Here is a 12,494-nt window from a genome sequence, read left to right on the forward strand (position 1 = left end):
AAACTAAATAATTCAATATTTTTCCAAACAATACAGAAAAAACCCTATCAACCAATGATCTAGCCAAGGCATCATCTACATAGATCATTTCTTGCAGCCTTGGACTGCTTCCCTATGAGGATTCTTTTTTTATCACTTGCTTCAAAGTGTACAACTTCTTTCTTTTTAGTTTTTGTTCTTCAAGTTGGATGTTTGTTTATCAATAATTCATCTTTTGATAAGCCTTTTTGCCCCTTATTAAAACCCCTCAAGTCCCAATCAAAGGGTAATTATCATCAATGAATAACAATTAAATCAGATTTTTTGATCTCAAATCTCATATTTTGCTTTCATCAAACCATATCATAATCAGCTAAACCCAACTGGATGGGATGGTGAACTGTCTGTTTATGCTCCATATTATTCTGCAAAACCGATCAGATGTCAATTTCCTGTGTTAAGGCCCTTGATTAATTTAATTACTGTGTTACAGATTAGAAAGAATTATTTAAGAAGACTGAGATTGGGATCGAGATGAACCCCTTTAAAAACTCTGCTACCCAGAAAAATCCAAGGTTCTTATCTTGGGCTTGACAAGATTCATTCAAAAAAATGGCAACCCGAAGAACAAAAAAGAGAATATCAATGAATGAAAAAGGGAAAAGCCAAAAAAAAAAAAAAACTCATGTTTGGGGCTTCAAGTTTGATCTTTGAGAGACTGGTAATAAGATTCAGTTTAGCGGGTGACGAGATTATAATTGTATTCTCTTTGATCATAATTCAATCTTCCTTAATTAAGAATGAGTTTGCATTTAAATTTTTGGCATTCAAATTTTTACGTAGTTTATTACTATATTGTGTAGTTAAAAAATTGTCCTAACACATCATCATTTCCCAAAAATAAAATGCATAAAAAGGAAACTTTACCATGTACGAACTGTCAAAAAAGTGTTCCCCAAAAACAAAGGGGAAAAAAAGTACAACACATCCCATCCCCCACAAACTGAGTCTGAATCTGAATCTTTGAGACCATCCAAATCTAATCTTACCCTTGAAATCTCCAGATCAGTCAGCATCATCATATCAGTAATAGACAAGCTTTTCCTCTATCTTGCTTTCATCAACAAAGAAACTCAGATTGTTACAGATATTAGTGCTTATAAGCTGCTTAATCTCCTCAAGGCCACTGTAGTCCACTGGCTCAGTTTCACAAAACAGCCCATTTTGCTTCTGGGAGTACCCACTAGAGATCATGAACTTATTCTGGTTCTCATCAATTTCATTGTAGAGATAGCTCTGCAAGCCCATATTGTATTCACCATTAGAGCCACTGTAATGATCATGCTCCACTACTTGATCTCTTCGATGGCCGATGATCTGGTTGCTGCTGCTCCCATCAGAAGAACTGCAGCTAGCTTGATCCCCACCAAATAACATGGTGGTGGCGTTCAGAAGATTTGACTGGATTGAAATGGGTAATTCATAGTTTGTCAAAAAGTTGGCTGGTGCTTCATAGTAGGAACTATTGCTGCGTTGGATTAATGGTGCTGTTGCTGCTGTAGCTGGTGAAGCTAATGAGGGTGGTGATGATGAAGTGTGAAGAAGGGAGATTGATGGGTAGGGCAAGGCCTGGTTAGGGCTTCTCTGAGACCCCATGAGCTTCTTCTTGAGCTTAGTGTTCCAGTAGTTCTTGATATCATTGTCAGTTCTGCCTGGCAACTGAGCTGCCATAATTGACCACCTGCAGTTTGTTTGTTTGTAGATAAGTACCAAAACATGGTTTAAAAAGAAACCGCGTAAAAAGAGATGTATTTTGTCCACAAATGGAATGTTCTTGTAGTGTGCAAGAATTTTCTCCCAAGCCCACGTTTTATTCCCAGAAAAGAACAAACTGCTAATTAATCAGTGTTCAGTTGATCTTCGCACTATGTGGGAAGAAAATGAATAGGGCTACAAAGTGGCAAAAACATGGACCCAAATTCGACCTTATCGCAAAGGTTATAATGATTGTTTCTATCAGCAGAGTTCAAACTTTTCCGAGACGAATAAAAAATATAAATAAATAAAAGAGAGAGAAGAAGAGGATGATACCTGCTCCCAATGCTAGAAAAGAGGCTGCAGATGATTCTGTCTTCATCTTCAGAGAACTCTCCATGTTTAATGTTTGGTCTTAGATAGTTGAGCCATCTCAGTCTGCAGCTTTTGCCACATCTTTTAAGGCCTGGTGATGAAACAAAAGAGGATCCATTTCAAGATCAGAAACCAGCAAGGAAATTAAAGGGTATCATTTTCTCAAGAATTAATCGAAAGTATATAGATAGATAGATAGATAGATAGATAGATATACCTGCTTTCTGAGGGAGAGCAATCCAGTTGCCTCCAGTTCCATGCTTCTCTATGTACTCTTTTAACTTGGCATCTTCTTCAGGTGACCATGGCCCTTTCTTCACATTTGCCTTGTCACAGCAAGGTGCTCTTCCCATCTCTCTCTCTCTCTCTCTCTCTCTCAGAGACAAAGTAAAGGTTACAATTTGAGATTTTGGGGGAGATGGGCTTGCTTCTTGGCAGGCAGTATATATTTATTAGGAGAGATACAGAGAAGTCAAAGAACACACACCTCTAAATTCAATCATCAGTTATGTCTATAACCCTCTAATCTATTGATCATATGTATATATATAAGATATATATATCTATCTGTCTATTAGATACACACCTCTAAATCCATATCATATCCCATCTGCTACAGTTACCTCTCCTTGTTCTAGACTTACTGCAGCTTCCTCTCTCTCTCTCTCTCTCTCTCTCTCTCTCAAACAGAGAATCCAAAGTCCACCTAAGTACTGAGTCTAATGACATACAATTCATAAAATTAAAAGAAAAGGACAGGCAATTGCCACATTTTCCTAAGAGTTATAGGCCAAGTCATGGCCAAATTTTATATTTCTAGCCCTTCCATCAGCTTACCTTTTCGATTGGTTGAGCTCCTTTCATGTTTGAAAAAAAGTACAACAATAAAATATGTCAATTTTATGAATTTATTAATTTATTCAAAAGCAAAAATTACTCATTAAAATATATCATGAGCGAGATGATTTCATCGTAAGTAATTGTATTAGTGAGTTCAAAATCTCGTGTTCAAATCTCATAGGCCTTGTATCTACTCTCAAGTCTTATGCGATTTCTCATTATTATAAATTGAGTTTAATAGATGATAGACATGATCACTTAAAGGTAAGAAGATAAAGAGTAGATAGTATTTTCGACTAAGAATATATTGAGTGTAAATCTAACAAAACTTGAATTTGATCTCACCTGCACCTAAAAATTTCTTAATATTCAACTTATCTCTTTATTTGAAAAAAATATAAATTATTTAGCTTTTTAAATATTATTATGTTGAACTTGAATAATTTTAATTAAATACTGGAGAAACAAAATAAAAAAAATTATATTCCTACTTATGTATTTTGTCTAAGGATTCGGCCAACTATGCTCTTAATGGTTAATTATCAAAGGACATGTAAAAAATTAAATCCACAATTTGATCTGTTATAGGCTATTGATGAGCGAATAACTCAAGGATAGAACTTACTCTATTATCATGGGCTCACCAATTATCATGTGCCATTTGTACCAAGAAAAGGCTATCCAAGGTCGCCACATATTTTCATCTAGAAGTGCCATATGTGTCCCCTACATCTCCAATATCCATCTCCACCCTTGATCTAACCCAGCCTAGATCTAGATCAATTGCTAGCATGAAAAACTCAAGCAAACTCAATCTATTCCTTTGAACTTAGTCAAATGAGAATCTCACTCGTAGACCTGATTAACCAAAAATATTTATAGTATTCTAAAAATTTCTCAAATTGCTCGAGAATCTACGTCCAACAACCAAACTGCACTGGAGATGTTACTTCACGTCATTTATAAATAGAAATAAACTCTTAAAGGTATAGATATTAATAGACAAGAGCTTTTCTATATTTATTCATATTTTTTTCTTATTGACTTGAGTGTCAAAATTTTTCTAGGGGATAAAACTCTCGCCCTTGTAGGTATATATTGTTGGAAATAGATAATTCAAACAGGATAGAACAATTTTCCTTGTAGATATTGTTGAAAATAAAAGATTCAAACAAGATAGAACAATTACTTGAGATGTACTAGACACTAACATAAAGGATAGATTCCACTCCTTGAAGATAATATCTTGGTACTTAAGACCACTACTTTCACAAGTTTCAACAAGCACTTCCCACTTGCTTGTACTAGCAAATGAAGAACTCACCAACAGCTTAAACTTAAACCTAACAAGCAAAAGTTTTGGAAAGGAAGAAAGGAGCTAGAAACATGAGGGAAAGAGAGAAATAATTGTTCTCCTTTTTATGTCCCAAACAATGAAGCAAAAGACATGGTTTTATGACTTATAAATTACTGTTTTTAATAGAAATTTTAATGGAAGAACATCCATATTTTTAATGACAAAAACAGCTAGTAACAACCATATTTTTGAATGTTAACAACCATATTTTTGAATGTTGTAATAGTTAAAGAATTGATTAGCTAAACTCAAAATTAAATAGCCAAATTTTCAGTTATAGGCTTTTGAAATACTCTTTTTTTACGATAATCCTCCACATATTTCAAAAGCCTTAATGAGATTTGTTGGATTAAGAGGGTAATGGCTCAAATCTAGCGCCTTTTGAGTTATGAATTAGGTCTGGGAAAAATAAATAGATACTTCTAGAAGTGTTGATGAAGTCCATATGAATTCTATGAACCAATATAACACCTGAGAATTTTTTAAGGATTTAAGCGTAAATTTTATTAGGGTGTAAGTAGGGTTTTCCAAAACTTTGGGACTTAAACGTAAATTCTTAGTATTGTGAGTGACTGAATCAACTGCAAGGAATGCCCTGAAACTTAGATATCAAAGGAAAATGACGTGGGATTGGCAAGCATCTCAAAGCAAGAGTTATGGCATCGAAAAAACCTGGATCAAAGACAATTTTTGGTATAACTATGAGTCAACTGAAAAATTAAATGATCGTAAGAGATTTTCAAAAAGTCAACGGAACATTGAGGAGACTTTAATTTTGTAAGTAAAATAATCTTGAGATGGTTTCGGGATGAAACAAAAGAATTCATGATCAAATCATACTGTCAGGCCTAAATGTAAATTCTTAATTTTGCCTGATGGAGCTTGAAAAGATATTTGTCCTAAATATTTGGGGATGAAATGAAGAGTTTAAAACTTATTGGTCTTAATAGAATAGTTGGAAAGCTCAAGGACTTCAAGGAAAGAGTTGAAATATAATTAGGAAAAGCTGAAGAAGCCAAAGTGTAATTTTCAGAAATCTAGAAGTGTGAAACCTGCAAAACTCTGTGTTCGTCGATGAAAGTCAATATTTTTGTCGATGGGACGACTGAGGTCGTGCTTGGGAGAGGTCCTTTGTGGCCTGGGAAGCTTGGGGACCAAGTTTTGGCTGTTGATTGGTTGAGGAGTGGCCGGGTTTTACTATAAATAAGGGTCGAGAGTTTTCGAGTTTTGAGCATCAAATTGCTCAGGTTTTAGAGTGTTTCAGAAGGATTGGTTAGAGGGATTTTGTTTCATGTGTCAAGAAGAGAAATTCTGGAGAATTTGGTGAGGTTTTGTGTTGATTTAAAATTGTTTCGAGGGGTGGCCGAAAAATCAAGAAGACACCAGAGCCGGACCTGTAACCGGCTGATGTTACAAGCTTTTCGGTGGTGTTTTTGGGCTGATTTAAAATTGTTTCAGAAGGATTGTTGATTTAAAATTGCTCAGGCTTTTCGGTGGTGTTTTTGGGCCAATGAGGTTACCTTTGTGATCAACTCAAAGAGTGCTCCAAGGGGGTGGGATCAAATTGGGTATTAGAGCAAGCTAAGGATCCTTGGCGACTAACTGCTCACCTAAGAAGAAAAGGCGCGTGCATTACACGGGCGGATCCTACAAGCAGTACACGCACCCAACACGTGAAGTCCGGGGTAAGTTTGGATTTTTTTTTAGAATTTAAAGGAAATTATTTTATGAACTATGGTATTGAAAAATTGAAAAAATGTTTGATGAACTATTTATTTTGGAATTTATCGAGAAAAAAATAAGAAAAAAATAGAGAAAAATGTTGAGAAAATTATGAAAAAATAGATATTAATACTTCTTTGAACAAATATGATGGTCAGGGTTCATTGAGACTCAAAGTTGAGTATTTGTGAGATTATTGAGCCCTGACACTAAAATCGAGGTTGGCACGAGAATCGAGGTACTCTAAGTTACGTTCAAACGTGAGAGTTCCTAACCAAAACTTGGTTTTATTGTGAGTAGTTCCACCGAAACTTGGTTTATTGTGGGTGTTTCGACTCCAAACTTGATTTAGTTTCATGCAAATAGTTTTGTTGTATGTGGATGGTTTAACCTATGGATGGTTGTTTTCATGTGAGAGATTCGTCCCAAAATATTTTATACATATGCATTGAATTTTGTGTGATAAATTATGTACATTGAAATGTTGTTTTTATATGATACACTTAATCATAGTATGTGACATTGGCATGTTTATGTGTTATCCATATGAGATGTCAACATGTGTTGTGGCACTTGAATGATAGCACTATGCCAAGGATTAATGCTCACTTGTGGTAGGGCTGAAAGTGGATACCACCCTAGGTTCTTTTGAGTGATAGCATTGTTTTCGACGATGACGTGGTTTCCCAATGATAGTGTTGATATGATCATCTTGTGGCAAGGTTTGTGTTGACGTGATCTGGAATGCTTTTGAGTGGAAATGTAATCCCTGACATGATAATGAGGTGATTCCCCAAGTTCCTGTGTTGACGTTGACCTTTTCGTGTCGAAAGTGGTAACGATGGTTTTTCGTTGTGTCAGGGAGAGGCGTTGATGTTACCCTCTTAAGCTAGAACTGTGTTATGTCAATGTATCGATGTGGTTGTGTTGCCTTTAGAGAGATTGTTCTTTCCCCAAGGTATGAGTTAAACGTTGTGTGGGATTTTCTTAGGCTGGGACATGTCAGGATATGTCAATTTGTTTTATGGTCTTGCATACATTCATAAAAATATTTTTGAACCTTTACTTAGATGATTCAACATCTAATTTGGATTATGTCCCTGGAATATTCAAACGTTCCAGGTAAAATCAGCGGCGCCAAGAGAAAAAGGATTATTGAGATGTAGTCGTTGGTTACTTAGGTGATCTTTAGCACATCTTTTGGCTATATTTGAGGTTTTGTTGTTACTTCCTAGAGATGAATCTCTATGTATTTTATTTTGAAGATAGGTTGTTAAACAATGGTACAATTTCTTATGTTATGAATAAGGTGAATTCAATTATATACCATATTAGGTTTCAATCTTGTTTCCACACTTATGATGATGTTATATGTTTTAGCTGATTAATTAATATGTTAATTTGCTGAAAAGGCGAAACGAGATTGTTGGGGATTTGTTTATGTGTATTGATTGAGGGTATGAGTGGAAAAATATATATTTTCGAAATCTCGAGTTAACGTCGCGCATGGTTGATGCGGGGTGTTACAACCAAGCTCCTATTTGAGAGTTGTCTAGTTTAGTGTCCACTCTACACCTCCACAGTTTGTGTTGTTCATCGCAGTTTAGCACTAATAAGCCTTGTGCCAGCTTGAGTTATCGTAAGTGCTTTAGAGATTTTGCTACAAAACTCATAAGAACAACCCCACTTTACACTTATATAGGCGACCCTATTTAGTGCACATTGCCCTTCAATATACTATCCACATGGGATATGATAGTCATTAAGAATTTAATTCACCATTTTTTTAAAAAATTTATAATTAAACCACTAATTACATTATAGGAATGGACTTTAAACTATGATAATATTATCAAGATCAATAATAACTTGTTATTACCTATATGAACCTATTTTAAGAGATCTCTGATCACATAGATTGGATTACCATCACTGTTGACCTTTTACTATTAGTAATAATCCCATCCCTCTTGATGTTTCACTAACTAATTACTTTCTCTCTAAATGTTTAGTCAGAGGAATAGCCAAGTTCTTTTTTATTTCACAAAAATCAATGGAGATAACTCCATCCTTAAGAAGCTACTTTATGACATCATGTCTTATTCTAACATGCCTATTTTTACCATTAGGAATTATTTCTCCCAATGGCTATTGTAGCTTGAGAATCACAATGCATGGACACATAAAATTTGGTTTCATTTCCAATGGAATTTCAACTAAGAAATTTCTTAGCCACTGATCAGCTTCATTGATGGCCAATTCCAACTCCACAAACTCTAATTCCACACCAATAGTACCAAGTCAAGGTAGTCAATCTCAAGCTGATAGAGGTGCAACATCACTAGGAAAGGCAAAGAGAAAAATAATAAGAGCTAGGTCAGATGTGTGGGATCATTTTACTAAGTTTATAAATGCAGAGCATCAGATTAAAGGGAGATGCAACTATTGTTCTAGGGAGTTCCATTGTGATCCCCAAAAAAATGGGACTGCGTCTCTAAGGAATCATATAGGAACATGTAAAAAATACCCTCATGCTTTGAAAACCCACCAAATGCAATTAAACTTACAACCAACTTCAACGACAACGGGGGCTGGGAGAGAGGGGGAGAGTATGGGATTGGTAAATTGGAAATTCGATCAAGTGCTTGCTAGAAAGGCTTTAACTAGCATGGTGATGATAGATGAGATGCCTTTCAAATTTGTTGAGCGTGAGGGGTTTAGGCACTTCATTAATGTGATTTGTCCAAAATTTCGGATTCCTTCACGTTGGACAATTTCTTGTGATTGTTTTGAATTATTTAAGGAAGAGAGGTTGAAATTGATGAATGAGGTAAAAAATGCATGTCAAAGAGTTTGCTTAACCACTGACACATGGACCTCCATTCAAAGGATTAATTATATGTGCTTGACGGCGCACTATATTGACAATAATTGGATATTGAAGAAAAAAAATTTAAATTTTTGTCCAATATATAGTCATAAGGGTGATGCTTGCTATGGCAATTGAGAAGTGTCTAATGGGGTGAAAACTTGATAGAGTTTTGACTTTGACAGTAGATAATGTTAGTTCAAATGATGTTGTTGTGGGTAACTTCAGGAAAAAAATGGCAAAATAGGATGCTAGCATTATGAGTGGCAATTATTTACATATCATATGTATGGCTCATATAATAAATTTGGTTGTGCAACATGGGTTGAAAGAGCTAGATGACTCAATAACAAGAGTTAGGGATGCAGTCAGATATATTAGACAATCTCCAGCAAGATTAAGAAAATTCAAAGAATGTGTGGAAGTAGAAAAAATAGAATCTAAGGGCCTATTGTCGTTGGATGTTGCAACTAGATGTTAGAGACTGCTCAAAAGTTTGAGAGGGCTTTTGAGAGATTTGATGAGGAAGAGCCATGTTTTATACTTGATCTTGGTACAAGTAATTGGAATAATGACCTGCAACAGGTTATTACTATTGATGGGAGACCCAAGCCAGAGGATTGGACGAGGGTCAGAATGTTTGTTAGAGTGTTGCAACAATTTTATGAGCTTACTTTGCGGGTTTCGGGTACTTTATACGTCACCTCCAACACTTTTTTCCATGAGATTAGTACTGTTCATTGTCTCTTACATGAGTGGCAGGAGGGTGACGATCTTGAGTTGAGTGAGATGGCTGAAAAAATGAAAGAAAAGTTTGATAAATATTAGGGGGATCCGAAAAAAATAAATCACCTGCTTTACATTGCTGTGGTGCTTGATCCTAGGCACAAGTTAGAGTTTATGGAGTATGCACTTCAGGAGATGTATCCAGGTGAGAAAGGGGTTGTTGCAGTTTTGTCCTTGAAAAATGCCGTGTATGCTTTGTATGAAGAATATAAGAAAAAATTGGCACCTCAAGGTGAAGTAGGAGAGCAATCTTAAGTGTCTACTCCACTTGTTGTGGAGAATGTTGAGAAGGGAAAATCTGGCAGACCAAACTTGCTTAGTTCTCATTTCAAGAAATTTAAATATGCCAGTGGTAGTGGGTCTACAACTGTGCCTTCAGAATGAGATAAGTATTTAAGTAAAGTGTGTGAGGAGGAAACTGATGACTTTGACATTTTGAATTTGTGGAAAGTTAATTGTCATTGATTTCCTATTCTATCTTCCATGGCTCGGGATGTGTTGGTAATTTCAGTTTTTATTGTTGCATCCGAGTCTGCTTTCAGCATAGGGGGTTGAGTACTTGATCCATTTAGGAGTTATCTTTCTCCTAAAGTGGTTGAAAGTCTGATTTGTACGCAAGATTAGCTTCGATCATCTACCACCCCAATGAGTGTTGAAGAAGATTTGGATCATGTTGAACAACTTGAAGAAGGTAAACTCATTGTTACTCTTTTTTTTTTTTTTAATTTTAGTTCAATACTTGTTACTTTTAAATTATTTAATAAATTTTGTGTATTGTTTTAGAATTGGCAAAGGTTATTGTTGACAGCCCCACACCTATGGAAATTTAGATTTTGAAGACTCATGCATTTGTAAGTAAGAGAATTTGAATCTCTTAGTATTTCAATATCTATTGGTTATTTGGTTTGCTTTGGTTGACTATGTTTAAGGTTTTTTTTTAAATTGCCAGCATTCTATGCCATAACCTATTCTGAAAATTTATTTTTAATTTCTATCACTCTATGAGTATTTGGAATGTTTGCTACTATTTCTAATGTTTCTAAAATGTTTTATTGATATTTGCAGCCTTGAGAACACTCTGAATTATGGTCTTTAAAGAGTTTGGGCTATTGGATATATGAAAGGTTCTTGCAGCCTTGTAGGTGAGTTTCCCTCTCTTTTTATTTTCCTACCCACATGTTGGTTTTTTTTTTTTTTTTTTTTTTGGGGGGGGGGAGGGGTTCATTGTAATTGTGATATGTTGTAAATTTGAAATTTAGTGAAATTATCTTACTGGTACATCTGTGAGCTTGTTTAATTCAAAATCTTCAATTTCCTATCTTTGGATTTCTCAGTCTGTGATCATGTATTTATTTGTTTATCACTATTAGTAGGCATGGTGAAATGAAATTCATGTATTTATTTCTTTGTAATCTCTAATTGTATACATAGTAAAATTTGTTTATACGCATCTTATGATAACATGACATGACATGATTTTGTTTTGCAGTGGCTAGCAATTTTAATTGTTTAATGTTGCTGTTGTTTGTGGTATGGTCAAATTTGTGTTGGAACCTATGTGTTGTAGCTTTTTTTTTTTTTTACTTTTTGCTAAAGTGTATGTGTTGCTATATTTTGAAATCTAATCATTTTAATATATGCTTTGATATTTTTAGGTACACTAGACTAATAGATACTCTATGGCACAATGAACAAACAAGTTATAATAGAATTAGAACAAAACTAAAAAGAATTTTGTGAAAAGCTCTTGTGCATGATGTGGGTTAATAAGGAGTGCATCCATTTCCAATGTTCTGTATTCAAGATTCACCCCCAATTAGGAGAATTGACATGATCCACAAGAGGTTAATGCTCAATGGTAAGGACGAGAGAGGACAAATTAAAACACATGATCTAATTGAAGTTATTGCATCGATTGAAGAAAATGGACAAAGAGATTCAATGTTACCAGCCCAAAGTAATTAGAAACATACTTAATTGAGATCACATTCATCCCTATTTTTTTTTGGTTATTTTGTTGTAGGACTTGTTACTTTTTTGGGGATTGATTCCAACTAAGAGTATATACAAATGCTTGCATCACATTGGCCTTTTTAATGAGTTATTGCTGCTTTAATATGATACACATACCTGGAGCTAGTATGGACAATAGTGGAAAATCATATGGGCTAAGCATAATGAAATACAGACTGTTAACATTAAGAGTGTTGGAGCAGATTATGAGGTTTGATTCATTGTTCCTTTTTCATCTCAGGTTACTGATGGAGAGATTACCTTTGACAGTGAAAGTGAAGGAATTGGGGACCTGTGGCTGTGATCTTTACCCACAAGTGAGTTGGTCTTCCTTTGTCCTCTGTAGCAGGGTACCAGATATAATATATTATCGTATTTTAATACTAGTAAGCTGGTTATGTTCAAGGAAGTGGAACTGCTACTTTTTATTTTATGGGCTCATGGAGATATATGTGTGTGTACACGAGTGTGTAAATGCCATGCTTTCGTTTTCTAGTGGTATAACTTTAATAAAGTTCAACATTGAGATGCTAGAATTTGTGGCACATGCTTTAGGTGTGTTTGATTGCTTACGAAATCTACATATTTCGGCTCTTAGTGTCTAAATTTTTTTAAACTCTACTGTTATATAGTGGTCGGTTGTATAGTGGTCAGTTCGATTTTATTCAGTTATATAGTGGTCAGTTCGATTTTATTTGGTTATATAGTGGTTGGTTCTCGGTTCGGTTAGTATTTTAGGCCAAATGTCGGTTATCGGTTCGGTTAGGTTAGGATATTTTAGGATTCGGTTATTTCGGT

At 35.0% G+C, this 12,494-nt stretch overlaps 1 protein-coding gene across 1 annotated transcript; it reads right to left on the bottom strand.

The window, feature by feature from the left end:
* Positions 1-885: 885 nt before the first annotated feature.
* Positions 886-2,783, bottom strand: LOC127789713 (transcription factor RAX2). Its single transcript, XM_052318668.1, has 3 exons — positions 2,327-2,783; positions 2,071-2,200; positions 886-1,720 (listed from the first exon to the last, which is right to left on the bottom strand). Exons 1-3 carry the CDS (start codon positions 2,460-2,462, stop codon positions 1,063-1,065), a joined length of 924 nt encoding a protein of 307 aa, XP_052174628.1. The 5' UTR covers positions 2,463-2,783; the 3' UTR covers positions 886-1,062.
* Between the last annotated feature and the right edge of the window lie 9,711 nt (positions 2,784-12,494).

The sequence above is a fragment of the Diospyros lotus genome, chromosome 14 (assembly GCF_014633365.1).
Source record: "Diospyros lotus cultivar Yz01 chromosome 14, ASM1463336v1, whole genome shotgun sequence".
NCBI lineage: Eukaryota > Viridiplantae > Streptophyta > Magnoliopsida > Ericales > Ebenaceae > Diospyros > Diospyros lotus.

Coding starts and splice junctions, on each gene's coding strand:
- LOC127789713 (XM_052318668.1), bottom strand. CDS start 2,462: ATGGGAAGAGCACCTTGCTGTGACAAGGCAAATGTGAAGAAAGGGCCA. Junction 2,201..2,326: donor TGCTCTCCCTCAGAAAGCAG/GTATATCTATCT, acceptor TTTCATCACCAG/GCCTTAAAAGATGTGGCAAA. Junction 1,721..2,070: donor TTTTCTAGCATTGGGAGCAG/GTATCATCCTCT, acceptor AACAAACTGCAG/GTGGTCAATTATGGCAGCTC.